Source organism: Odontesthes bonariensis, chromosome 23 (genome assembly GCF_027942865.1).
Source record: "Odontesthes bonariensis isolate fOdoBon6 chromosome 23, fOdoBon6.hap1, whole genome shotgun sequence".
Lineage (NCBI taxonomy): Eukaryota > Metazoa > Chordata > Actinopteri > Atheriniformes > Atherinopsidae > Odontesthes > Odontesthes bonariensis.
In genome coordinates, this window is record NC_134528.1 from 30346341 (window position 1) to 30373667 (window position 27327).

At 40.0% G+C, this 27327-nt stretch overlaps 1 protein-coding gene across 7 annotated transcripts in view; it reads left to right on the forward strand.

The window, feature by feature from the left end:
- Nucleotides 1-27327, forward strand: part of LOC142374359 (rho GTPase-activating protein 23-like) — a 93479-nt gene that overhangs the window by 36388 nt on the left and 29764 nt on the right. For 5 of the 7 annotated variants that reach the window (XM_075458003.1, XM_075458000.1, XM_075458005.1 and 2 more), the window contains exons 2-4: nucleotides 17073-17282; nucleotides 20615-20645; nucleotides 22232-22327. In XM_075458003.1, the coding sequence (XP_075314118.1) occupies nucleotides 17073-17282; nucleotides 20615-20645; nucleotides 22232-22327 (337 nt within the window). Of the gene's footprint in view, nucleotides 1-3044; nucleotides 3235-17072; nucleotides 17283-20614; nucleotides 20646-22231; nucleotides 22328-27327 lie in introns of those variants that run through there. The other 2 variants (XM_075458004.1, XM_075458001.1) reach the window with 2 other exon arrangements.

Genomic DNA, 27327 nt, shown 5'->3' on the forward strand with positions numbered 1-27327 from the left:
CAAAAAGTGCACCGACCTCAAGTGTTGTGTCGACACATAGCAGACAACTTAGGAAAGGAACAATTCTGAATTCTATCTTTCCCAAAGTTGTTACAAGCAGCCTGTTATAGAGACAATTAATTTCCCCCCCTGTCTTAAGTTGCATCTATGAAAAATGATAACAGGGTTTGACAGACAGAGAATAGTCTTTTTTGTATTAGCTGAATCCTTGGTAAATATTATCATGGTGTGCTGTATTCTCTTTGACAATTTGAGGAAACTGAATAAGTGAAGAACAAAAGAGGAAGTGGCAAGCCTGAAAAGTATACAGTAAAAACTACATTTACAGCAGTTAAACAGTATCTGTAGGTAATGATCCTAAGTAATAGGAAATGACTAAACGCCCAACAGGATGTTTTTCCACAGAAGCAGGTCCAGTGCTGCTTCAGGGCCAGAGCCTAATATAGAACTTGTTCTTTCTGTTTTGACCACCAGAGCCCTGGCCCCAGCACCTAAAAACTGGTCCAACAGTAGCACTGAGTCTTTGCTGGGCCAAGGTAAAAAAAAACACTTCTGGTTATGGAAACAAACTAGACCAACTTAAACACTTAAACGACCATCATGTTTAAAGATCCAAAGCCATTTTAGTATTCAATCCGCTAAACTCAGTTTTTACTGAGTTCAATCTTATACACCAAAGATATACGATGTATGCATAAGTGAGTAGTTACATGCATGACATGTTCATTTCACTGGAAATAAAATCAGATTTTTGAGAGCCTGATCTGCTGGGCACTGATCAACTGAAAATTCATCCAATTCCTTTTACCTGGTAAGCGATCAGTTCTGTCACCCTCTGACAGCTATTATAAAAAGGCTTTGCAAATGTCTGAATGAATATGGAGGCTTCCTTGAAAAAGGACCTGCAAATTTAACTCAGTCATCGCATATAAAGTGTCTATTTATTCATGCTAACTGTGGCAGACTACACTACATCAAAGTGAGGGATGCACAAACATATCTATGGTCATGAAGCGTGTTCTGTGGGATTGGAAGATGTGCATATGGTGGCCCAAGGCAGGACTGACGGGAAAGATGACGTCAAACTGCCTTTAGGAATGTCAGCCTTATTTTGTCATGGCATTTAGTACTTTTGTCCAAATATCCATTTTCTCTCCAGAACAACTGGTTAATTAATAGACTTCAATTAAATTAATTTCAACTTAATTGTACTGATATAGTGCCAAATCCCAACTATTCTTATCTCAGGGCACTTCAAAGATACAATCCTGGTATCTTGATAACTGACTAAGTTTGCTTGGTGTTGGGAGCTTCTGGGAAGTAAATTCATAAATATAAAGTGAATAGAACAGAGAGGCAGAATGCTGGAGAGGATATCTCCCCAGAGCCATCATGTGCTTGGTTGTCCTCGTACTGGAGGCATAAAGAGTGAGGGCAGAGCCGATGCATACTCTGCTCTGACTCACACATCACATCATGTTATTTCTGTTGTGGCTTGAATCCTCCATGGTTATGAATGCTCACAGTAAAAGCCCTTTGCAATCGCACAGATTGGTCACGAGGCCTTTCTTACATAAACAGTCCTCCAATGGGAGAGCATGCTCGAGATGCAGTGATATTCACAGTGATTATCAGTGCTTCTCTTTAGGTTTTGTTTTTCACTTACAATACAGGAAAGAAGAAGAAAATTAGAAAAGGTGAAATAAACACGTGTAAGAGAGTAAAATGGTTAGGAAAGAAAAGCAGAGACAACAGAGGGCCAAAAAGAGATAAAGATGCAGAGGCTTCTGAGTGATGTTTTTATTGCTGCTTCATCATTCTGCCTTCTCTTTCCGCCTGTCTCATTAGCTGCACTCAGGTGGCAGTGAGAGGAGGACTGAGGGGCTGACAGCACTGCTGGAGCTGTTTGTAGAGCCAACACACACACAGACAGACTGGCTTTCACATTTACTTATTCAACAACCACTAACGGTTATACAAGTTGGAGTTCAGTTGCAGCCATTTTTTTGGTCACTCAGACATCCACACCTATCTAATATTCAACTATTAATAAACATATACACAAGCACATAGGTCTAGCTCATTTTTATGCTTTATCCTACTACAGTATTTGCACATAGGATCACTACTAACAGCTGTTATTATTCTAACTTTCTTCACAGGGATAAGAGCAACATATGGACTCATTTCTACATAGTTCTTGACTAAACAAACCGAGGCTTGGGACTAATTTGGATTATAGTTTGTTATATTTATGTTTTTAAACTCCTATTCTATGTTGTTCTATCACTACAGGTAATTATTTCTGTGGAGCTATTCTAATTTAACTGGCATCTATTAGTAATACATTACTACTACCACAAAGTGCACATGCAGGTTGGGCCACATGAAGACTTTTATTTCGAGCTGGCATAAGGAGTTGGCCTTTATGCTATGCTATGCTAACTTTTCCAGCTCCAGGAACATTTATTTATTTATAAGATTGTGTTTGTTAGTAGAAGCCTTAGAGAGATAGGAAAGTGGGCAGAGAGAGAGGCATAACATCCACCAACATGTCGCACAAGTAGGGACTTTAACAATCAGGACTTCAGCCTCTGTACATGGGGTGACCCTCAGTCAACTGAGATACACAACATTGTTGTCATTGAACTCTGTTTAAAATGAATCTATCATTGATTTTTTTGACAGTTTTATGTTAACATCAGTTGTATAACTACAGTCACGGTTATATTGTGTGAGTGTACCCTGAGCACCAACAGCAGCATCAGCTACCAGGTTGTGAGACTAAAAGAAGGTGACAGAGAGAGCCACCACACAGTGAGAGATTAGCATTGCTCTACCAATGGGCTGGCTTGTGTATCTGAAGGATGAGAGGAATGTGGCTGAGAGAAAAAGAGAGAGTGGGAGCAAGTGGGGATGTCATCACCCCCAGGAGAGAGAGAGGAAATGAAAGAGAATGAAAAAGAAAGAGGCATGGCAGGGTTGGACTATACTTAGACAGAAATAAAGATAGTCAGCAGTGGCCAGTGCTGCACTGTAGTGCTAGCATGAAGAGGAACACTCTTGGATCTCTTATCAGCATCATGGGATTGTATCCAAATCTAAACTCTGCTCAACTTTCTCATCTCAGCTTTTCTAAGAATGGAATTCAACTACTTTGAAAAGGATTGGACACAAGGACTAAATTTAAGACCATCTACATGTCAGCAACAACAAACTACTTCAGTGAAATGAGTGAGTCTTTGCATACATCGGGAAAATTTTATGTTGAAAGTGTTAAAGAGGATCATTTTGAATTGGAGGAAGCTGTCTTGTCCTCTAATGCTGCCAGTAGAGTTACTTTAGAGACCAATGCACATATGTGCAAATATGCTATCAAAGCCAAAGAACTTCTTATCTGGAACTGTGAATAAATGAAAGGAAGAAGCAAGAAAAGGTTTAAATTTCATGTTTTGATTACAGGAATTTCCCCAAGATTCCAAATGCGTGGACTAAGTCAAACCCAGATAAAAAATGAGGACTAGTTTAAGCAGACATGGTGGAAAACAGGACAGATTATGATAAATGTAGTCTAATCCAGTTACAAAAGCATCGAGCAAAGACCCTGCAAAGGCGACCAGAAACCTCAGCTGTGGGTCATGAAGCACTGTGACCTCTGTCACACGCGTTGGTGTTCGTCCACTGCACGGACAGTACATGTTCATACAAATGTGGAGGTGCTATGCTGAGGGCGTCAGGTGTTGCACCAGCTCCTTCAAGCCATGAGTGGCAGTTTCAGTGTTCTGTCGGGGTGGACTGTAGCGACGCTGAACCTCGCTGTATTTGGCTGGCCGTTTTAAGGGGTGTCTCACCTTGCATCTATCCCCATCCAACACCCGTCACATCCCCAAGAAGACGGGGCTTCGGGAGACTAATACAACGCCACTGCTTATCTTGGGTAATTATTGATATATTTACCAATATGCAATCCTCAATAAATGTGTTTGTTCAAAAATCTACAACTTGCCCCAATGAAAGCTGAAACATACTTGAGATCATCTTGGGACTCTTAGTAATAGCTAAAAGATATCCTACAACAGCTCTAACACCGTCTACAAGTATTTACCAAAACACTAAAGAATAAAGATTATGATGTTGTTACCATCTGTGACATTTATGTATTTTATTGGATTATCATAGGTGCAAAACTGACTGTTTTGGTAAATACGCTGCCTTTTAGTATTTAATATTATTTACCACATTTGCTTTCAGATAGTTTTAGTAAGAGAAAACATTTAGGGGCCGGCCTGCATAACTTTGTCCCATTCGTTAAACAAATTAATTCACTATATCGATCCACCAGACCATCAGTCTGGCCTGAAGCCTCCTTTTATCCTCGTTACATATGGCTTTTCAGCTTTTGACTTTTATTCTTTATCATATATGGCAATTACAGAGAGATAAATTGTTTTCTTTAAAATATTTCTGTTCATGTATTGTATTGTCAAATACAAATATATTATTGTTATAGAAAAGTCCCTAAAACACTCCAATGAAACTTCAATTGCCACAAGTCATTTAGCATTTTACAGAGTGGTTTGACCCATTGTTTATGTAAAAATAATAATAATAATTGATTTGTCCTGGTGCAGCTTTAATTTGAGAGTGCCTGAAAAAGGACTTTGCTTATAAATGTCCTCTTTAAGTACATGTGAAATGTGGGCAGCAGGTAGAAAAGCCTGTTAGTGCTTAAAACCTGACTGAAAAATTCAGAAACAGAATCAGAATTCAGAAAATTCAGAATCTCATCTTGAGCCATTGTTTTTAATTATTCTCAGTGTATATACATTTTCTCTGTAAATACTTTGTTAACTGGAGGAGTTGTTGCACAAGTAACAGAATTAAAATCATACTGGGGGAAGCGCAGCTCTAAAAACAGTTGTTACTGTCATTGTTCATTGAGTTCTTATCTGCTGTCTGATCTGATGATTGTAGACAGGGTTGTGTCTCCCTGGATGCTTCTTTAGCCATCTTTCTCTAGCCTTTTATGTCTGCTCTGATTAATGCGGGACGAGGACTCCTTTAAAGTCAAAGTCAAATTTATTTGTACAGCACATTTCATGTACAAAACAGTTCAAAGTGCTTTACATAAAATAAAAGCATTGCAGCAGGGAGTGGAAGAAGCATTATAAATACATAAAAGAATATAAAGAGAAACAAATAAAATTATTAAAAACAAGCAACAGTCCAGATAAATTCAAAGATAGCGTGCAGATTTCATGCATAGACACATGAGAACAGAAATGTTTTTAACCTGGATTTAAAAATGTCTCCATTTGGTGAAAGTTTAATCTCCACTGGCAGTTTGTTCCACTTGTTTGCAGCATAACAGCTAAATGCTGCTTCTCCATGTTTAGTCTGGACTCTGGACTGGACCAGCTGACCTGAGTCCTTGGATCTAAGAGCTCTGCTGGCTTTATATTCTCTGAACATATCACAGATGGATTTTGGGCCTAAACCGTTCTGGGATTTGTAAACCATCAGCAGGCTTTTAAAATCTATTCTGTGACTGACTGGAAGCCAGAGTAAAGATGTTAAAGCTGCTGTGATGTGTTCAGATCTCTTAGTCCGGGTTAAAACTCCAGCAGCAGCGTTCTGGATGAGCTGCAGATGTTTAATGCTCTTTTTGGGAAGTCCAGTTAAAAGAGCATTACAGTAATGGAGTCTGCTGGAGATGAATGCATGGATGAGTTTCTCCTGGTCTGTTTGGGAGAGGAAACCTTTAATTCTGCTGATGTTTCTGAGATGGTAAAAAGCTGCCTTGGTGACAGCTTTGATGTGGCTGCTGAAAGTCAGATCTGAGTCTATCAACACTCCGAGGTTACCAACTTGGTCAGTGATTGTAAGAGCCCGAGTCTCAAGATATTTACCAACGCTGACCCTCTTCTCTTTGCTACCAAACAGAATGATCTCAGTTTTGTCTTCATTTAATTGTAGAAAATTCTCTCTCATCCAGGTGTTTACTTCCTCCAGACACTGACACAGTACGTCTGCTGGGCTGCAGTCGTCCGGTGACAGAGACACATAAAGTTGTGTATCGTCTGCATAACTGTGATAATTGATGTTAAAGTTCTGCAGTATCTGACCCAAAGGGAGCATATACAAGTTAAAAAGAAGAGGTCCAAGAATTGACCCCTGGGGGACTCCACAAGTCATGGCCACTCGCTCAGATTCATAGCTGCCAATTGTAACAAAATAACTCCGGCCTTCTAAGTAGGACCTGAACCAGTTAAGGACCGCTCCAGAAAGTCCAACCCAGTTTTCCAGCCTGTGCAACAGGATTCTGTGATCTACAGTATCAAACGCAGCGCTGAGGTCCAACAGAACCAGGACTGAAACATTACCAGAATCAGTATTCAACCTGATGTCGTTTAACACTTTGACCAGAGCTGTTTCAGTGCTGTGATGACGTCTGAAGCCTGATTGAAAGTTATCAAGACTTCCACTTTCATCCAGAAAAGTAGAAGTCTTGATAAAGTCTTGGTAGAAGTCAGAGACAGGTCTGTAGCTGTTCATCATAGAGGCGTCTAGAGTTCTCTTCTTTAGGAGTGGCTTAATGGCAGCTGTCTTTAGTGACTTGGGAAAAATGCCTGATGCCAGTGAGCTGTTAACTATTTGTAGGAGATCACTTTCTACTGAGGTAAAAACAGTTTTTAAAAAGTCGGATTGTATTATGTCCAGAGTACAAGTTGCTGATTTCGGATGCTGAACTGTTTCCTCTAGGATTTTTAAATTAACAATATTAAATTGTGACATAACGTCAGAGTTATTTCTAGGTTTTAGACACAGATTAGTTTTCTTGTTTGTCTGTGTTGCGTGAATGTTTTGTCTAATCATTTTGATTTTTTGGCTAAAAAAGTTGGAAAATTATTTTCTGTCTTACCAACCGAGTAAGGAAGGAAAAAAGCCAACGACGTGACTATGTCAACCTGTAACAGAACTGCATTCTGGAGTTAAGCAGCACTGCTATTCGCACTCAGTGTGGTGTTTGGCTCATTTAAGTGTGTGAGTGTGTGTTAGGCCATGTCTCGGGGTCTCCTTTATGTGTTATGTAATGTCGCACTCATGAGGCCTGTTGACTACATCGCAGAGGAGAGGGAAATGAAGCTGATGCCCTAACCATGCACGTAAATTCATAGAGCTTTATTTAAAAACTTGTGTGTGTGTTGCTGTGCTTTTACATAATCTCTTCAATGTTTCATACAATCAATGAATCAGCACCTTCAACACAAAAGTCAGGATGCTACTTAACATGTGAATAAAGATAGAATGAGAGAATGACACACTATAATATAGAAGACAGAAGACAAGACAAATGTTAAAACTGTTTCATAAAAAATGAGCTCATGTTGAATTTGAAGGCAGCAACACATCTCAAGAAAGCTGGGCAACAAAAGGCTTGAAAAATAAGTGTTATTGAAAACCAAAAGCTTAAGGAATATGGCGCTATAATTGTGCCTCATTCCTGAGCAGGCAGAGGGACATTCTGAGTGTAGGCAAATATTTTTTGTAATCATTTAAGTTTTCAGCAATATTTTCTTGCAAAGAATAACTTGATCTGAAGAAACCAAAATGAATTCTGTGTGCACAAAATTCCAACATTTCATGTTGCACAGGTGGCATCCTATCAGGGTACCAGGCTGGAATTCACTGAGCTCCTGAGAGCGAACCATTCTTTCACAGATGTTTGCAGAAGCAGTCTGCATGCCTCGTACACCTGTGGCCATGGAAGAGACTGGAACAGCTGAACAACCTGAACACATACTGCATCTACTACAGCAGCATGGCTTTGCAGTAAAAAAAAATATGGCTGCTGGACTCGCTGCCTGCAGTCCAGATCTGTCACCAACCGAAAACATTTGAAGCGTTGTGACATGCAAAATACAAAAAAGATCCAGAGACTGTTGGCCTTGCATATATAAACTGCACACTGCACACTGTTATTATTAAAAAACTACAATTTGAAACTTCACCACAGCCAACAATATAAATGTAAATGTACTTTATTAATACAGCCCTTTACAAACAATCCTTACGGTGTACCAAAGTGCTTTACAGCAAGTGATAAATAAAGAGAAGAAGAAGTAAAAACAAATAAAAACAAAAGAACAGTGAAAGCAATAAAATACAACAAAATCGAATAAGATAAAAGTGTCATCATACTACCGGGTATTAAAAGCCGTCCTAAATAAGTAGGTTTTTAGCCTAGATTTGAAGAGGCCCGGGTCAGAAATAAGACGCAGCTGGACGGGGGGCTTATTCCAGAGCCTGGGGGCAGCTTTGGGAAAAGGCTCGCTCACCCCAGGGTTTGTATTCTGACCTGGGCACTTCCAGCAGAAACTGATCTGCTGACCTCAGAGCTCTACCAGGACTGTTAAAAGCTCAGATAAATACGACGGGGAGAGGCCGTTAAGAGCTTTAAAAACAAACATTAAAAGTTTAAAATCAGTTCTATAAAGGACAGGAAGCCGATGGAGGGAGTTAAGAACAGGAGTGATGTGCACACGTCTGTTGGTGTTGGTTAAAAGACGGGCAGCAGCGTTCTGCACCAGCTGAAGGCGGCTGAGAGAAGACTGGGAGACGCCGACATAAAGAGCATTAAAACAGTCTGACCTTGAACTTATTAGGGCATGGATGGCTTTCTCAAGGTCATGACGACTTTAAAACATTTGAACTTTGGCCAGGAGACATAACGTGAAAAACCTAGTCCTGACGACGTTGTTAATTTGTTTGTGCGACCTCAGATGAGGTCAAAGGTCACTCCCAGATTTCTGACAGTTGAACTAAGCTTTGTAGACAAGGTGCTAAAGCCAGCCGTCACAGTGTCCCCAAACACAATGCATTCAGTTCTGTCATCATTTGAATAAAAAAACAATGCGTGTTGTCAGATGCAGATCACATCGCGAGGCTTCCTATTGGTGGGCTTACGGTTTGTTCTGACCTTGATAATGGATTGAAGCTTCTTGTTGCTGCCTTTCTCACTGTGTAAATAGGGTGACTCAGCATTTTTATATTCTTCTATTCGTTTTTCAGCACTTAACTACTCTTACACGCGTTAAACTATTAAAACCATTCAAATGTCAAAATATTCCGCTCATTCAGAAAATTAGTGCTAGGACTTTTGGTGATTCTAACATTTTTATGATTGGACAATCTTTGATTTATGGGCGGAGACTTCCTGTACCATGCGTAAGTGTCCCTGCATGCTTAGTACCTGATCTGTTAAACAGATGTCTCTTAAAGCATGTGGGAGGCTCCACTTTGAATGCAAGGTTGATCAACTTGCTGTTTGTATATTTGTTGTTTGTTGTATGACATTGCATGTATGTAGGAAGACATGCATGTTTCCCTGATCCAGCACACCTGATTCGAATGAATGGGTCCTCATCAAACTGAAGAGCCGACACATTTGATTGTTGGTGCAAGGACGCATGAAATACATGCAGGGCTGTGTGCCTTGAGGACCAGGTTGGGGAAGCACTGTTTTAAAGTTTCTCCAATAAGTCCTGTGCAGCCACATCACATTTTGCCTGTCTTACTGCTTTATACGCGCAGGTTTTGTGGCTTTTTGAATGGTTATGACCTCCAAGCTTAGCACATTGGTTCTCGATGATAAAAGACCAGTACAAAAATGTTTAGCACTTTGAATTTTAAAAGTTCATATAGACAAGCTTTTAGATACAGGAGGCCCAAGTTTGAGTCGTAGCTCAGGCACTGTGCTGCCTGTCTATTTCTAACCCCGACTGGTCAAGCTTCTTTACAATAGAAGCCACTGTTGCTCAAAGAGTTTGTAGGATGCTGTGTAAACTGCACAGCATCCTGGACAACAACACCCACCCTCTCCACCAGGTGCTAACCTCGCGCAGAAGCACCTTCAGCAGCAGACTCCTTCCACCCTGTGCAGGACTGAACGCCAGAGGAAGTTCTTTCTGCCTGTGGCCATCAGACTGTTTAACTCATCTACCTCAGGTGGAGAGAGGTTCAGAGGAAACGCTGCGTCCTGAGGCCAAATGTCACTTTACCCAATACCACTTTATGCAATGACACTTTGTTTGTATATATTGTTTTTATTTTTGAGGCTGCTAATTTGCACATATTGTATTCAGTTATTTTATGTTAGCTTTATTTTATTCTATTTTTTTGTGATTATAATTTTTATTTGCACTGTTAGAAGAATACGTACAAGCAAGATATGGCTTAATAGTGCACACAAGAATAAACAAAAACAAAACAAAGGCAGATCAAATAAAAGGGAAGAAAAAAAAAAACTAGCAGGGACATCATACCAATAGACTTCAACTGGTTAGAACGTCCTTAATTCTTGAGCAAAGTCCCTTCCATGCATTTACTGTAGATAAACTGGCGTTGTTCAGTCGAGCTGCGGTCTCCTCCAATGATGCAATGTCCAGTAAGGATCTGATCCAGTAACATTTTGCACTAATATCAGGTTTGAACCACAGCTGGAAGATTGACTTTTTGGCAGCTGTGAAGCCAGCAAACACCAGACGTTTTTCAATGTAGAGAGAGCTCAAGTGCGGAATCATCATTTGATAAACAAAAACAGGGGTACACAAGAGTAATGTCAAGAAACTCAAGAGAAACTCAAGAATCTCAATAACATATTTCCAAAATATACTTATAATGGGACATTCCCAAAACATATGGAGGAAGGTACCTGTGGCGTTCTGGCAAAGCATGCATTGTGGATTTTGAGAGCTATTCATTTTGAAACGTATGTATGGTGTTGTATATGCCTTGTGGATCATCTTATAATGAATTAATTGATGTGCCAGGCACTTAGATGTTAGTGGTAGATTGTCCCATATCTCTTCCCAGTCTGGATCAACACCCATTGCCTTAAGTTCCCTATCCCATATTGACACAACAGAAAGAGGTTTCATGGAGTTCCTTATCAGAAGGTTGTACAGTTTTGCTACCAGGCCTCGTGAAAGGCTACTAGGGCAGACAAGATTAGATAGAGGATGTGAACATAATGGGTGCCAAGACACTCCATATGCCTTCATCGAAGATCTGAGCTGGAGATAAAGGAAATAGGATGAGCCTGGGAGATCATACTGGTGTTGGAGGTCTTGGAACGTGCGCAGTATGCCATTATGTCATTCCACCCAGGACATGTTACTGTGAAGAGTCGTCTCTGCAGTCCTGACATTGAACTATTGGCAGTAAGTTTTCGTCCATATTATTTGCCAAGAGAGTTCACCAGTGTTGTTTTGGTGGCTGTTTACATTCCACCCTCAGCTGTTGCCGACACTGCATGTGATGTCATCAGTTCCGTTGTTGCTAAGATACAGACACAACACCCCAATTCTTTTGTGGCAATATCTGGTGATTTTAATCATGCCTCACTCTCTGCTACACTGCCAACTTTTCAACAGTTTGTCAGCTGCTCTACCAGAGAAAACAAGACATTGGATTTGTTTTACACAAATGTCAAGGATTCATACATTTCCAAATCAAGACCTCCCCTGGGAAAATCAGATCACAACCTTGTTTTTCTCTGTTCAGCATATAAACCCCTTGTCCAGAGACTACCTGTCACAAAAAGGACTGTTAGAAAGTGGTCAGAGGCAGCTGAAGAAGCCTTACAGGGTTGTTTTGATGCAACCGATTGGATTTCTCTTTGTAAGCCACATGGAGAGGACATTAATGCCATGACTGAGTGTGTGACTGACTATATAAACTTCTGTGTGGACAACACCATCCCCACCAGAACAGTGAGATGCTTCCCTAATAACAAACCCTGGATCACCAGTGAGCTAAAGGAACTATTGAACAAGAAAAAAAGAGCCTTTAGGGAGCGAGACAGGGAGTTACTGAGGAGTATACAGAAGCAGCTCAAAGTCAAGATCAGAGAGAGCAAGGAGGTGTATAGAAAGAAGCTTGAGAGTAAACTGCAGAGGAACAATATCAGAGATGTGTGGTCAGGAATGAAGAAGATCACAGGCCTCAAACAGAGAGAGGATCGGATGGATGGAAGTCTGGACAGAGCAAATGAGCTGAACACATTCTTCAACAGGTTCAGTTCAGGAACAAGCTCACCATCCTCCCCTCCTGTTCCCAGCCAAAGAGACATCCCACCCTCCTCTGACCCACAGCTTTCCTGTAACATCTCCATCTCCACCTCAGTCATGGATTCTTCTGCTTCCACTAGTTTGTCATCAACCCAATCAGGAGATGCTGCTGTCCCCTTTTCCTCCCCCTCCCACTTTTCTGTTTCTAGAAGTCAGGTGAAGAGGCAGTTGGAAAGACTGAACCGGAACAAGGCTGCAGGTCCAGATGGTGTCAGCCCCCGAGTCCTGAAGGCCTGTGCAGAGCAGCTCTGTGGGATTCTGCAACACCTTTTCAACCTTAGCTTGACCCAAGAGAAGGTACCACTGTTGTGGAAGACATCCTGTCTGGTTCCGGTACCAAAGAAAACTCACCCTTCAGACATCAATGACTACAGACCTGTTGCACTGACATCCCACATCATGAAGGTCCTGGAGAGACTCCTGTTGACCCACCTGTGTAAGCAAACCAGCACATATCAGGACCCCCTGCAGTTTGCTTATCGCCATGGAGTTGGAGTTGAAGACGCTATCATACACCTGCTTCAACAAACCCACTGTCATCTGGACAAAGCAGGCAGCACTGTGAGGATCATGTTCTTTGATTTCTCCAGTGCATTTAACACAATCCAGCCTGATCTGCTTCGTCTGAAACTCCAGAAGACTCAGGTGGAGGCCTCAACAATCACCTGGATTAATGACTACCTGACAAACAGACCACAGTTTGTCAGACTGAAGAATTGTGTGTCTAACCAGGTGATCAGCAGCACAGGAGCACCACAGGGGACTGTACTCTCACCATTCCTTTTCACTCTGTACACTTCAGACTTCCAGTACAAGTCAGACTCCTGTCATCTACAGAAATATTCAGATGACTCTGCAGTTGTCGGGTGTATCAGAGATGGACAAGAAGCTGAGTACAGAGAGCTGGTGGACCGCTTTGTGGCATGGTGTGGGAACAATCATCTCATCTTGAATGTTAACAAAACAAAGGAGATGATTGTAGATTTCAGGAGAAACAGGGTCAGATCAAACCCTGTTTCCATCATGGGAGAAGAAGTGGAGGTGGTTGAGGAATATAAATACCTTGGTGTTCATGTGGACAACAGACTGGACTGGAGACACAACAGTGAAGCCATCTACAAGAAAGGACAGAGCAGACTGTACTTCTTGAGGAAGCTAAGGTCCTTCAAGGTTTGCAACAAGATGTTGCAGATCTTCTACAAGTCTGTTGTTGAGAGCGTCATTTCCTCTGGCGTCATCTGTTGGGGCAGCAGCATCAGAACCAGGGACCTAAAAAGACTCAACAACCTGATAAAGAAGGCTGGTTCTGTTCTGGGGACGACTGTGGAACCTCTGGAGACAATAATGCAAAGAAGGATTTTGCATAAAATCAAGAGAATTATGGACAACCCTGAACATCCTCTCCATGAGACTGTTATCGGAAAACAGAGTCTCTTCAGTCAAAGGCTTCTTCAGTTTGGATGCAAAACGGACCGCTACAGGAAATCTTTCCTGCCCACAGCCATCAGCATCTATAATAACTCTTTGATTTAATTGAGCTACATCAACATTTAATTTCCCTCTGGGATAAATAAAGTATTTTTGAATTGAATTGAATTTTGAATTGAATTGAATTATCGTAAATGTCATTAACTGTGTGGATGCATTTGGATGACCATACAGGAGAAGTAAAGGGTTGCTTGCCTGAAGTTAAACAAGGATTGTTCCATAAAGGAGAGGACAAAGTCAGTTTGAATGGACCACCCAGTATCTTTTCAGCATTATGCCAGGCTCTCAAAGTAGAGGAGAGAATAATACCATGTCTTAGTGTACTTTTCCGTCCTGTCTGCATGAAAGGTATATCTGTAAGTTGGTTAGGATAGGTCAACCTAGCCTCTATTGGACGCCATGGAATGTGCGATTCTGAATCCATCCAAACATGTATAGATCGGATCTGAAAGGCGAGAAAGTAAAGTTTTAAATCGGGGAGAGCTAGTCCACCCTCTTCTTTAGGCCATTGTAGTGTCGAGAGGCGAATCCTGGCCCGTTTACCAGCCCAAATAAACTTAGAGAATTGTGAGTGTACTTTTTTTTTTAAATTTGGAGGTGGTTGCATAGGCAACATAAAAAATAGAAAGTTAAAACGTGGCAAAATGTTCATTTTAAGAATAGTGACTCTAGCTTGCAGCTTTATTTTATTTTTATTTTGTTTTACTTTAGTACTGTCCCTCTTGTACCTTAACTGTTGCACAGCAATTTCCCTCGGGATAAATAAAGCTTTTGAATCTTGAATCTAACACAAACTACTGTCAAACTAACAACAAAATCCAAGACAAATAGCATTAGTGTGCTGGGCTTTTTTTATGGCAACAATAAAAACCAGTAAACTGGCCAAATTTGTGACTGGATTTTTGCTGAATATCACCCTGACTATATTAAAGCAATTTCACTTCATTTCTTCAAACTTTTAGAAGGACCAAATATTGGGGCATTATTTAACATTTATTGGGGCATTATTTAACATTTCTCCTCACCATCTGACTTGACAAACACATTGAACAGTGACTGTGGGTGAGTTGGAGAGATCCGTTGAGCCGGGCCGGGTCATCGTATCCGTGCATGCAGCTGTGTGTGAACGTGTTAGAGTCGGGTACATACACTGTTTTATTCGATTTGTCATCATCTGTCATACTCACTGATGACAATAAAAGGAAGATATGTTGTCACCTCATTCTCTTTCACTCACTCTCACATACACTCACTCAGAGTTTGTGTGCAGAGTGTGTTTAATTGAACAACGTGAGATTCAGCTCCATCTGAGAGAGTATAAAATGAATGAACCTAATGTACAGTAGACCTTAAATGACTTCTTGCTATCTCCTCTTACCCTCTTGAACAGTTCGGACCTGAACTCAGCCTGGTTGGGAGGCTCTTTCAGGACATTAAGATTAAGATTAAGATTAAGATCCGATTTATTGGTCATGCATACATGCATACACACGAAATTTGTCCTCCGCTTTTAACCCATCCAGGTTGGCACCTGTTGACACACATATGCACAGGGTCACACACTCAGAAACAGATGCCAACCTGGAGCGGTGGGCAGCCATGAAGCGCCCCGGGGAGCATGGGGGGTACGGTGCCTTGCTCAAGGGCACCTCAGCCATGACAAGGAGGTTATCAAAAAAAATAAAATAAATGGTCAGATAAGACAGGGTTATGAGGGAACACTGTCACTCTCAATGCCATAAAGGCTGATTTATGCTTCAGATGCAAAGCCTCTGACGCTCGGACGCATAGCCTCTGCGAGCGTCAAAATCTTGACCACTCCCCCACGCAGAGGCTCTGCGCGCGTTGTCGTGCACCTCAGAAAAATCCTGACTACGCGACAGACGCACGCAGACCACCAACGGAAGTGCGCAGACAAAAGCGGCTGTGATTGGTCCTCGGTGTGCCTTGTGCATTTTCGCCAACTCCAATAAAAGAAGCTGTTCTTCTTCGATGTCGTGCAACTCCAGATCCATATCTTGCATACACTTTTTTTTTTTTTTGAAAAATAAACACTTCCGCCGGCGCCCCCGAAGTTCTCGTCACCGCCCACCGAAATTCTCGCGAGGGGAAACTGCTGTGCGTCCCGAGAAATTCCAGACCGAGGTTGCAGAACCATAACATGAAAAGTGGTTCGCGACCAGAGCAAAGCAACACGTCAAGACGATAGACGCAGAACTATAATCTGCCCTTAAGTCAGCACAAGATCAAGGGTGTGATTAAGGCAGTGAGTCGGTCCGTGAACACTCCAATAGAGTCCAATATAGAATTAAAGTTCATATTCAGGCTGTCATTTTCAACATGTACATGAATATTAAAGTCACCCACTACAATGACTTCATCTGTACTCAGCACTAACTGGGATAAAAACTCTGAGAATTCAGACAGAAACTAAGAATAAGGGCCAGGTGGACGATACACAACAACAAACACAAGAGGTTTCTGGGATTTCCACTTTGCGTGGGAAAAACTGAGAATCAGAGATTCAAAAGAGCTCAAACTAATCTTGGGTCTGGGACTGATTAGTAACCCTGATCTGAAGATAGCTGCCACTCCTCCTCCTCTGCCTGTGGTTCGAGGAACGTGAACATTTAAACAGTCAGAGGGAGTTGATTCATTAATGCTAACTGGAGGTGGACTGACACCCCTCCAGCTGTCAGTTCCACCAATCTTTTTTGAGTGGTGAGAGTGGGAATCGAACCGCCAACCTTCTGGTTATTGGACGACCGACATGAGTCATCATTGTCACAGACCAGCTGTTCAGGGAGTTTACTCGCTTTTCTTTTAGTCTACAGCACTCATTGTTTAAGTTTGCTAAGATCGAGAACTTGAATGTCAAACTTTATTAAGTGCTTATCTGACATTCTGACCAAAGCAGAGCTGAACAAGGTAACAGACTATTAAACTTCTGATAGAAGTACCAGTGGATGTTATTAATCATACACTGTGCAAGCGTGTACTTCTCTTGTCTATTGTTCATCGGATTTTCCGGATCTGTTTTCATAAGTCTAAATAAGTTCCTGTTGTTCCGCAGCTTTTATTTATAGACGGCATTATTTTTAACTTGCCAATTGTTGGCTGGATGCAGTAAACGTGACTATAGGTGTGGCTGTTTGTGATAATAAAATTTCCTCTTTGGAAAAAGGAAATCTGGGAAATTCCTGGCATTGGTGGAATTCTACCCTGGTCACATACTGGCAGAGCTCTCTGAATGAACCACATACGCCCACATCCACCCACTCTCACTTCCTTTAACTGTGTTCAACTGTAGCTGAGTGCATGAAAAATGGTACTTGCAATACACATTAAGGTTCACATGGTAAGATTTCATTTGTGTTCCTTTTCTTAAAAGAGGTAAAAGGAAAGTTCCATGTTACTGATGTTTCCATTTTCCCCATCTTTGATTATCAACAGGCTAAAGGGCGGAGACATGGCATGGTGTCGTCCAGTGAGAACAGACGCCGGCCGCTGTCATCGGGTGAAGTGGAGGGCATGCTGTGGCAGGGCCCTCGGACTCTTTTTCTCCAAAAGAATTCCCAGGGATTTGGCTTCACATTGCGCCACTTCATTGTGTACCCACCAGAATCATCTCTCCACAGCCTCAAGGAAACCGAATGCTCTCAGGTGAGACATGAGGTATGAGGTATGACCTGGAGCCTCTTAACAAATTAGAGCGATTTCACTCTAACATACAGTTTAATTTTAAAATCTTTATATTGGATTATATTTGCATTTTAAATCACAAGTTAATGTAAGCGACTTGCTCTGTCGTGCCATTTGCCGTGTTACCAGAGCATTCCACTAGGGTGTACACCAGTGACTCAGACCAGACAAAACACACCATCCGCATCGTCCAAACTCCGTTGATCCAACATTTTACTCTGTGCAAGGACCTTTCCAAAATGGTACTGATCTCTCGCCAGCTTTTTTCACAACCATATTTCTTACTGTGTGGTGGCAAAGATACATTGTAAAGACGCTGGTAATTGCAGAATTTCTCTACAAGCTTGTCTTTAAAACTTTCCACCACTTTTACTGCTGCCGACCCTATGACCCTATGACCCTATACTAGGGCCGGCACGGTATATGTATTCGTACCGAACCGTCACGGTACGGGGGTCACGGTTCGGTACGCGCATTTCCACGCAGAATACACACGGTACGGAAGTTTTCTGAACGCGGAACTGTTATTTTGCAAGAGTTTCCTTCAGGACCCATTTAAACACTGCCACATGCAAGCTCTGATTGGTCCGTAGAGATATACGCTTTCGGACAGAGTAGTTATAAGAACGCAGTTATGAGAACTGTCCTACTCGAATTTCATTCTGATAACTGTCCTTCCCCAGCGGAGCTGTTTCAGTCTGCATTCGCACATGAGTCGGGACTGATTCGCCGCGCGCAGCCGTCCGCGTCAGTGACGTGTTAGCCGTTAGCCGTTTAGCGCCACATTCAACACCAAAACGGAACAAAACAAAACCCGAGAGAAGAAAAAACACCACAAAGAAGCTAATATGGAGAGCGGGGAGGCCACCGTGTTCATGGTCTGCATGACGGTGATATTAATCATGGACAATCACATCAGGCGTCTAATATCGAGGCTGGAAGAGCTCACAGAGTCAGGATCAAGCGCAGGCGATACTTCTTCATTTCATGAAGGAAGAAAGGAGAGCAGCGCGCCGCAGACAAAGGAGACAACGTGTAAGTTTAACTTATTAAACACGCCAAGGTTGTGTCTGTGTGGTATGATGAAACATTTCAGCCGTGATAGCATGACATGTGGCGTAGCTACCGACCACCACACACCTCCGTCAAATGCGTTGCTATAGAACCATGAAAAGACCCGACCAATTACGTCTCCCAAATGTATTACAACAACCCCTGGATACGAATACATGCAGAGCAAAACAAATTACCGAAGCAATTGGAATTTACATCGCATCTGCTATGCGCCCATATTCCACTGTAGAAGAGGCAGGATTCAGATATCTATTACATGTGCTCGAACCTCGCAACACGCCTCCTTCGGCACTGTACCGAAAATGTACCGAACCGTAGGGTCCATACCGAGGTACGTACTGAACCGTGAGTTTTTTGTACCGTTCCACCCCTACCCTATACCCAGTCAAATTTGCCCCTAAACTGATCCTACCGGTCACCGACATATAGCAGCTTATGAACATGTAGCTTAAACAATGCAGGACACCCAAGGCAGCCATGTGCAGCCTGTGCAGAGGAAAGAAGAGGCTATGAGGGCGAGCCCACCACCTTCTCCTGTGTTCTTAGTTTGAAGGAACCCCAGAAGCTGTCACACTGTACCTCTACAGCAAACATCCGCCGCTTTAAATGGTTAGAAGAAAACATACCTGCCAGCCGGCTGATCTCAGCTGCAGGGGCACAGAGGACTCATTCAGTGGGGTTCTAGAAGTCCAATTTGTTTGCGTCACCAGGTTGTTGTGGAGAAAAGAGTAGTCAGACTCACCTTTGCAGCCTCTTATGGAGAATTTATAAAAATCATCTACAAATCATCAGCACAGTCCTTGGCAATTTAAATCACGATGTCAGCCATTTGTCTGTCTCTGCAAGGATATCTACACAGTCTCGGAACACACGCTCTCTTCCAAGAGCCTGATGCGCTAAGGCATCCAAAAGTAGCCAGTCAGTCGCTGGTTACACTTCCCATTGACCTTGTTATATACCAGACAAATTAACCTTCAATGAATTTAAGTCAAACATAATAATGTCAGCATCATTATGGGGTATAATGTATATATTTATTTCTGTTTGCTTCAAAGTAATTAAATATACAATCCATTAACATTACCCCTCATGGACCGCCCCATCAAAGTGCCATCATGATGAGGCAACAACTGATTGCACGGCTTTAGTTGCAGTCATTGAGCACCTGGCCATGGCGAGACTTTTTTTTTTTAAGCCATTTTCATATCAAACCATTTCTTCTTTATTTCGGTGACATTACGAACTACAGATGACACGGAATAAACAGCACTCCTAATAACTTCCCATTTCTTGGCTTTAGCAGGTCCCATAATTCCACTGCTGGCTAAAAATGGCAGATTTTCCTTTTTGGATCTCTGAAAGCAGAACTTCAGTCTCAGAGCCCCTAAAGTTGTTCTTTTTGCACCTTGATGCCATTCTCATGACTCAGCACTCAACACTTCCTGGCACAGGAGAGAGGAAGCACAGCCTTATATGGTGTTATTTTGGGCCTTGAGTATTAAAGTCTACTATCCTCGTGCACGTGCACTTAAATACGCACGGGTGGCATTCATCATTTCCGCAGGTGGTTTACACACTTTTTCCCAAGTTAAGAGCGTTTGTTGAATCTGACGTGGCGTGTTCGTACGAGACCTTCGTACCAAAAAAATGAGAGAAATTTAGAACAAAAATTTGAATGAAAATGTTCTTGCATGAGGCCCAATGAGTTTGTTTCCTGATCATTTGGCCCAGTGCTGTAAAAAAGGTTTGCACTTGAAAAGGAAAAACCATGGATTGGACCAGGCCAGTTATTCTTTGTTAGTATACATACAAAAAGATATTCTAACTGAGGCCCTGTGCTTAGCATACTGTAGAAATGAAACTGATTTCATTTCTCTGCACAGTGAATAACTGAATGAGAGTACTACCAAACAAACAAAAACGTAAATTAATTTTGTGCAGTATTAGCAGTTTTTGTTGTTCATCCTTCATTTTGACAAACTGCAAACGTAATGGGGTTGATTGTATCAGCACTTTCAACATGTTGTATTTAGAGTAAGAGTAATGGTAAGAGTGACTGAAAGGCCCCATGACTACACATACACCTCTGAGAACTGTATGTTGTTTGCATGAGACAGTTTGCTAATTTCATATCAGGCAGCAGAGTCTGCTGGAGACCTTGGCTGCAGCGCCCCCCATTGGTTCTCCTCACTCACAACTGCTCTGTGTTTCCCCAACAGGATAAAGAGAACAGTAATACAACTGGAAAAGGTGAGTAATTCATTTTCCCTCTATTAGCCACAAAGTGGTTAAAGGTTTTTCAGCATTAAACTCAATTTTATATAATGAAAATGTTTCTTTTAGCATCTTACCATGCTCCTGGGCCTAAGCACAATCGGTTGTATCCATGTATTACCCCTGGCGGCAAAAATGATGGAATCACCTGATCTGGTGCTTTTCCATCCATCCATCCATCCATTTTCTATACCTGCTTATTCCAATTTAGGGTTGTGGGGGGGCTGGAGCCTATCCCAGCTGTCATTGGGCGAGAGGTAGGGTGCACCTGGACAGGTCACCAGTCCATCACAGGGCCATACAGAGACAAAGGAGAGACAGCTTTGCATTTTCTAAAAAAAAGAAAATAAAGAAATGACACAATTTTATGTAAAAACATTGATTAAGAAAACAAACATTAAGAACATTTTGTAAATTATACCTGTTTTACAGTTGTTGGTTTTTTTTAGAAAAATTAGAGGAAAAGAATTGTTAAAACACCTAAATGTGAGGAAAAAAATATGAATAGTCTAAATTTGTAAATTAGTCTGCAGTTGAAATAGAGCTGTTGCACCTAGATGATTGACAGGGAAACAGGGAAACATGGAGTTATCAGTGGAAACAATGGAAAGGATTATCTCTTTCAAGAGATTGTTCCCAGTCAGCTGTGTCCAGGATTTTGAAAAAGTACAAACAAAATGGAAGGTTGTTAAAGGGAAATTGACAGGTCAACCAAGGAAGATGTCAAATCATCAGAACAGAAAACTCAAAGCAGTTTGTCTGAAAATAGAAAAATATGCAACAAAAAAAATAAAAACAAATGAGCAGAAACATGAGTCACTGTTTGTGAGAGAACTTTAAGAAACCAGCTCAAGGAATTCTGGAATTCCATCCAGAAAATAATACAAAACGTTGACCATCACTAACACCTAAAGAGAAGAAAACCTGGAGCAGGAGCAGGGGAGATCGCAGCCATTGCCTCTCCAGGAAATGCACAGGTGGACTCCGGATTTATTCCATTAATCAAAAGCAGGTTTGAGGATGCTGAGCTCATTTTTCAGGATGGTGATGCATCTTGCCACAGAGCAAATACCTTTCAGGCCTTTCTTTAGGAAAAACGTGTCAACTAAATAACAGGACCAGCAAACAGTCTGAGATCAAATTTATGGTGGAAACAAAATAAAAATGGTCAAGACAAAGCTCCATCCTGCACAGCTTACCTGTCAGCTGCTGTACAAGAAAGTTGGAACTTATTTGATGAAGAATGTTGGTTTTCATTGGTGAAGTCCTCAAAGAATCAAAGATGGAGGAGCTAAAACTAAGTACTAACTGAATTTTTGGGTTATGATTCCATCCTTTTTTCCTCTAAAGAATTGAAAAAATGGAAAGAATTGAAAGACTGTTTAAAGAAACAGTTTTAAAAAGTAAAAAAAATGAATGTGCGGTGATTCGATCATTTTTGACAAAGGTTATAGGAAACATGTACAATAGGTGACTTTGTTTTTACATGTTGGTGGAGCTGACTGCTGCGATTTTTCACATTTTAGGTTCTGTGTATATGTATATGCCTCTGTATGCTTTAGCAGGTTGTCAGCAATCTCACTTGGAACCAATGGACACCATCTTTGTGAAGAGTGTGAAAGAAGATGGTCCAGCCCAGCAAGCTGGACTGTGTAAAGGTAGAATAAACACACAAACTCAACATGATCAAATCCAAATGACAGAGAAAACAAAATGTTGATAAGCTAATATGACAAACCTGCATTTATTACCGAGAGCTTATAGGCACAGAAGTTTACTGGTTGTTTACTAACAGTGGTCAGTGTTTAATAACAGTTGTCGGTGTTTTGATAACAGTTATCAGTGTTTAATAACAGTTGTCAGTCTTTAATAACAGTTGTCGGGCTTTAATAACAATTGTCAAGCTTTAATAACAATTGTCAGTCTTTAATAACAGTTGTCGGTCTTTAATAACAGTTGTCAAGCTTTAATAACAGTTGTCAGTCTTTCATAACAGTTGTCAAGCTTTAATAACAGTTGTCAGTCTTTAATAAAAGTTGTCAGGCTTTAATAACAATTGTCAAGCTTTAATAACAATTGTCAGTCTTTAATAACAGTTGTCGGTCTTTAATAACAGTTGTCAAGCTTTAATAACAGTTGTCAGTCTTTAATAACAGTTGTAAAGCTTTAATAACAATTGTCAGTCTTTAATAACAGTTAACGGTCTTTAATAACAGTTGTCGGTCTTTAATAACAGTTGTCGGTCTTTCATAACAGTTGTTGGGCTTTAATAACAGTTGTCAGTCTTTAATAACAATTGTCAGTCTTTAATAAAAGTTGTCAGGCTTTAATAACAATTGTCAGTCTTTAATAACAGTTGTCGTCTTTAATAACAGTTGTCGGTCTTTAATAACAGTTGTCAGTCTTTAAGAACAGTTGTCGGTCTTTAATAACAGTTGTCGGTCTTTAATAACAGTTGTCGGTCTTTAATAACAGTTGTCGGTCTTTCATAACAGTTGTTGGGCTTTAATAACAGTTGTCAGTCTTTAAGAACAGTTGTCGGTCTTTAATAACAGTTGTCGGTCTTTAATAACAGTTGTCGGTCTTTAATAACAGTTGTCAGTCTTTAATAACAGTTGTAAAGCTTTAATAACAATTGTCAGTCTTTAATAACAGTTAACGGTCTTTAATAACAGTTGTCGGTCTTTAATAACAGTTGTCGGTCTTTCATAACAGTTGTTGGGCTTTAATAACAGTTGTCAGTCTTTAATAACAATTGTCAGTCTTTAATAAAAGTTGTCAGGCTTTAATAACAATTGTCAGTCTTTAATAACAGTTGTCGTCTTTAATAACAGTTGTCGGTCTTTAATAACAGTTGTCAGTCTTTAAGAACAGTTGTCGGTCTTTAATAACAGTTGTCGGTCTTTAATAACAGTTGTCGGTCTTTAATAACAGTTGTCGGTCTTTCATAACAGTTGTTGGGCTTTAATAACAGTTGTCAGTCTTTAAGAACAGTTGTCGGTCTTTAATAACAGTTGTCGGTCTTTAATAACAGTTGTCGGTCTTTAATAACAGTTGTCAGTCTTTAATAACAGTTGTCGGTCTTTAATAACAGTTGTCGGTCTTTCATAACAGTTGTCAGTCTGTAATAACAGTTGTCGGTCTTTAATTACAGTTGTCGGTCTTTAATAACAGTTGTCGGTCTTTCATAACAGTTTTTGGGCTTTAATAACAGTTGTCAGTCTTTAATAACAGTTGTCGGTCTTTAATAACAGTTGTCAGTCTTTCATAACAGTTGTCGGGCTTTAATAACAGTTGTCAGTCTTTCATAACAGTTGTCAGGCTTTAATAACAATTGTTGGGCTTTAATAACAGTTGTCAGGCTTTAATAACAGTTGTCAGTCTTTAATAACAGTTGTTAGTCTTTAATAACAGTTGTCAGTCTTTCATAACAGTTGTCAGTCTTTCATAACAGTTGTCAGGCTTTAATAACAGTTGTCAGGCTTTAATAACAATTGTCAGTCTTTAATAACAGTTGTCGGTCTTTAATAACAGTTGTCAGTCTTTAATAACAGTTGTCAGTCTTTAATAACAGTTGTCGGTCTTTAATAACAGTTGTTGGGCTTTAATAACAGTTGTCAGTCTTTAATAACAGTTGTCGGTCTTTAATAACAGTTGTCAGTCTTTAATAACAGTTATCGGGCTTTAATAACAGTTGTCAGTCTTTCATAACAGTTCTCAGTCTTTAATGACAGTTGTCAGTCTTTAATAACAGTTGTCGGTTTTTAATAACAGTTGTCGGTCTTTCATAACAGTTGTTGGGCTTTAATAACAGTTGTCGGTCTTTAATAACAGTTGTCAGTCTTTAATAACAGTTGTCGTCTTTAATAACAGTTGTCGGTCTTTAATAACAGTTGTCAGTCTTTAATAACAGTTGTCGGTCTTTCATAACAGTTGTTGGGCTTTAATAACAGTTGTCGGTCTTTAATTACAGTTGTCGGTCTTTAATAACAGTTATCGGGCTTTAATAACAGTTGTCAGTCTTTCGTAACAGTTGTCAGTCTTTAATAACAGTTGTCGGTCTTTAATAACAGTTGTCAGTCTTTCATAACAGTTGTCGGGCTTTAATAACAGTTGTCAGTCTTTCATAACAGTTGTCAGGCTTTAATAACAATTGTTGGGCTTTAATAACAGTTGTCAGGCTTTAATAACAGTTGTCAGTCTTTAATAACAGTTGTCAGTCTTTAATAACAGTTGTTAGTCTTTAATAACAGTTGTCAGTCTTTCATAACAGTTGTTGGGCTTTAATAACAGTTGTCAGTCTTTCATAACAGTTGTCAGTCTTTCATAACAGTTGTCAGGCTTTAATAACAGTTGTCAGGCTTTAATAACAGTTGTCGGTCTTTAATAACAGTTGTCAGTCTTTAATAACAGTTGTCAGTCTTTAATAACAGTTGTCGGTCTTTAATAACAGTTGTTGGGCTTTAATAACAGTTGTCAGTCTTTAATAACAGTTGTCGGTCTTTAATAACAGTTGTTGGGCTTTAATAACAGTTGTCAGTCTTTCATAACAGTTGTCAGTCTTTAATGACAGTTGTCAGTCTTTAATAACAGTTGTCGGTTTTTAATAACAGTTGTCGGTCTTTCATAACAGTTGTCGGTGTTTAATAACAGTTGTTGGTCTTTAATAACAGTTGTCGGTGTTTAATAACAGTTGTCGGTCTTTCATAACAGTTGTCGGGCTTTAATAACAGTTGTCAGGCTTTCATAACAGTTGTCACTCTTTAATAACAGTTGTTAGTCTTTAATAACAGTTGTCAGTCTTTAATAACAGTTGTCGGTCTTTAATAACAGGTATCAGTCTTTAATAACAGTTGTCGGTCTTTAATAACAGTTGTCAGTCTTTAATAACAGTTATCGGGCTTTAATAACAGTTGTCAGTCTTTCGTAACAGTTCTCAGTCTTTAATAACAGTTGTTAGTCTTTAATAACAGTTGTCAGTCTTTAATAACAGTTATCGGGCTTTAATAACAGTTATCGGGCTTTAATAACAGTTGTCAGGCTTTAATAACAGTTGTTAGTCTTTAATAACAGTTGTCAGTCTTTAATAACAGTTGTCGGTCTTTAATAACAGTTGTCAGTCTTTAATAACAGTTCTCAGTCTTTAATAACTGTTGTCGGTCTTTAATAACAGTTGTCGGTGTTTAATAACAGTTGTCGGTCTTTAATAACAGTTGTCGGTGTTTAATAACAGTTGTCGGTGTTTAATAACAGTTGTCAGTCTTTAATAACAGTTGTCGTGTTTAATAACAGTTGTCAGGCTTTAATAACAGTTGTCGGTCTTTAATAACAGTTGTCAGTCTTTCATAACAGTTGTCGGTCTTTCATAACAGTTGTCGGGCTTTAATAACAGTTGTCTGGCTTTAATAACAGTTGTCAGTCTTTAATAACAGTTGTCGGTGTTTAATAACAGTTGTCGGTCTTTAATAACAGTTGTCGTGTTTAATAACAGTTGTCGGTCTTTAATAACAGTTGTCGTGTTTAATAACAGTTGTCGTGTTTAATAACAGTTGTCGGTCTTTAATAACAGTTGTCGTGTTTAATAACAGTTGTCGGTCTTTAATAACAGTTGTCGGTCTTTAATAACAGTCGGTCTTTAATAACAGTTGTCGTGTTTAATAACAGTTGTCGGTCTTTAATAACAGTTGTCGTGTTTAATAACAGTTGTCGGTCTTTAATAACAGTTGTCGGTCTTTAATAACAGTTGTCAGTCTTTCATAACAGTTGTCGGGCTTTAATAAAAGTTGTCAGTCTTTCATAACAGTTGTCAGGCTTTAATAACAATTGTTGGGCTTTAATAACAGTTGTCAGGCTTTAATAACAGTTGTCAGTCTTTAATAACAGTTGTTAGTCTTTAATAACAGTTGTCAGTCTTTCATAACAGTTGTCAGGCTTTAATAACAGTTGTCAGTCTTTCATAACAGTTGTCAGTCTTTCATAACAGTTGTCAGGCTTTAATAACAGTTGTCAGGCTTTAATAACAATTGTCAGTCTTTAATAACAGTTGTCGGTCTTTAATAACAGTTGTCAGTCTTTAATAACAGTTGTCAGTCTTTAATAACAGTTGTCGGTCTTTAATAACAGTTGTTTGGCTTTAATAACAGTTGTCAGTCTTTAATAAGTTGTCGGTCTTTAATAACAGTTGTCAGTCTTTAATAACAGTTGTCGGTCTTTAATAACAGTTGTCAGTCTTTAATAACAGTTGTCGGTCTTTAATAACAGTTGTTTGGCTTTAATAACAGTTGTCAGTCTTTCATAACAGTTGTCAGTCTTTAATAACAGTTATCGGGCTTTAATAACAGTTGTCGGTCTTTAATAACAGTTGTCAGTCTTTAATAACAGTTATCGGGCTTTAATAACAGTTGTCAGTCTTTCATAACAGTTGTCAGTCTTTAATGACAGTTGTCAGTCTTTAATAACAGTTGTCGGTTTTTAATAACAGTTGTCGGTCTTTCATAACAGTTGTTGGGCTTTAATAACAGTTGTCGGTCTTTAATAACAGTTGTCGGTCTTTAATAACAGTTGTCGGTGTTTAATAACAGTTGTCGGTCTTTAATAACAGTTGTCGGTGTTTAATAACAGTTTTCGGTGTTTAATAACAGTTGTCGGTGTTTAATAA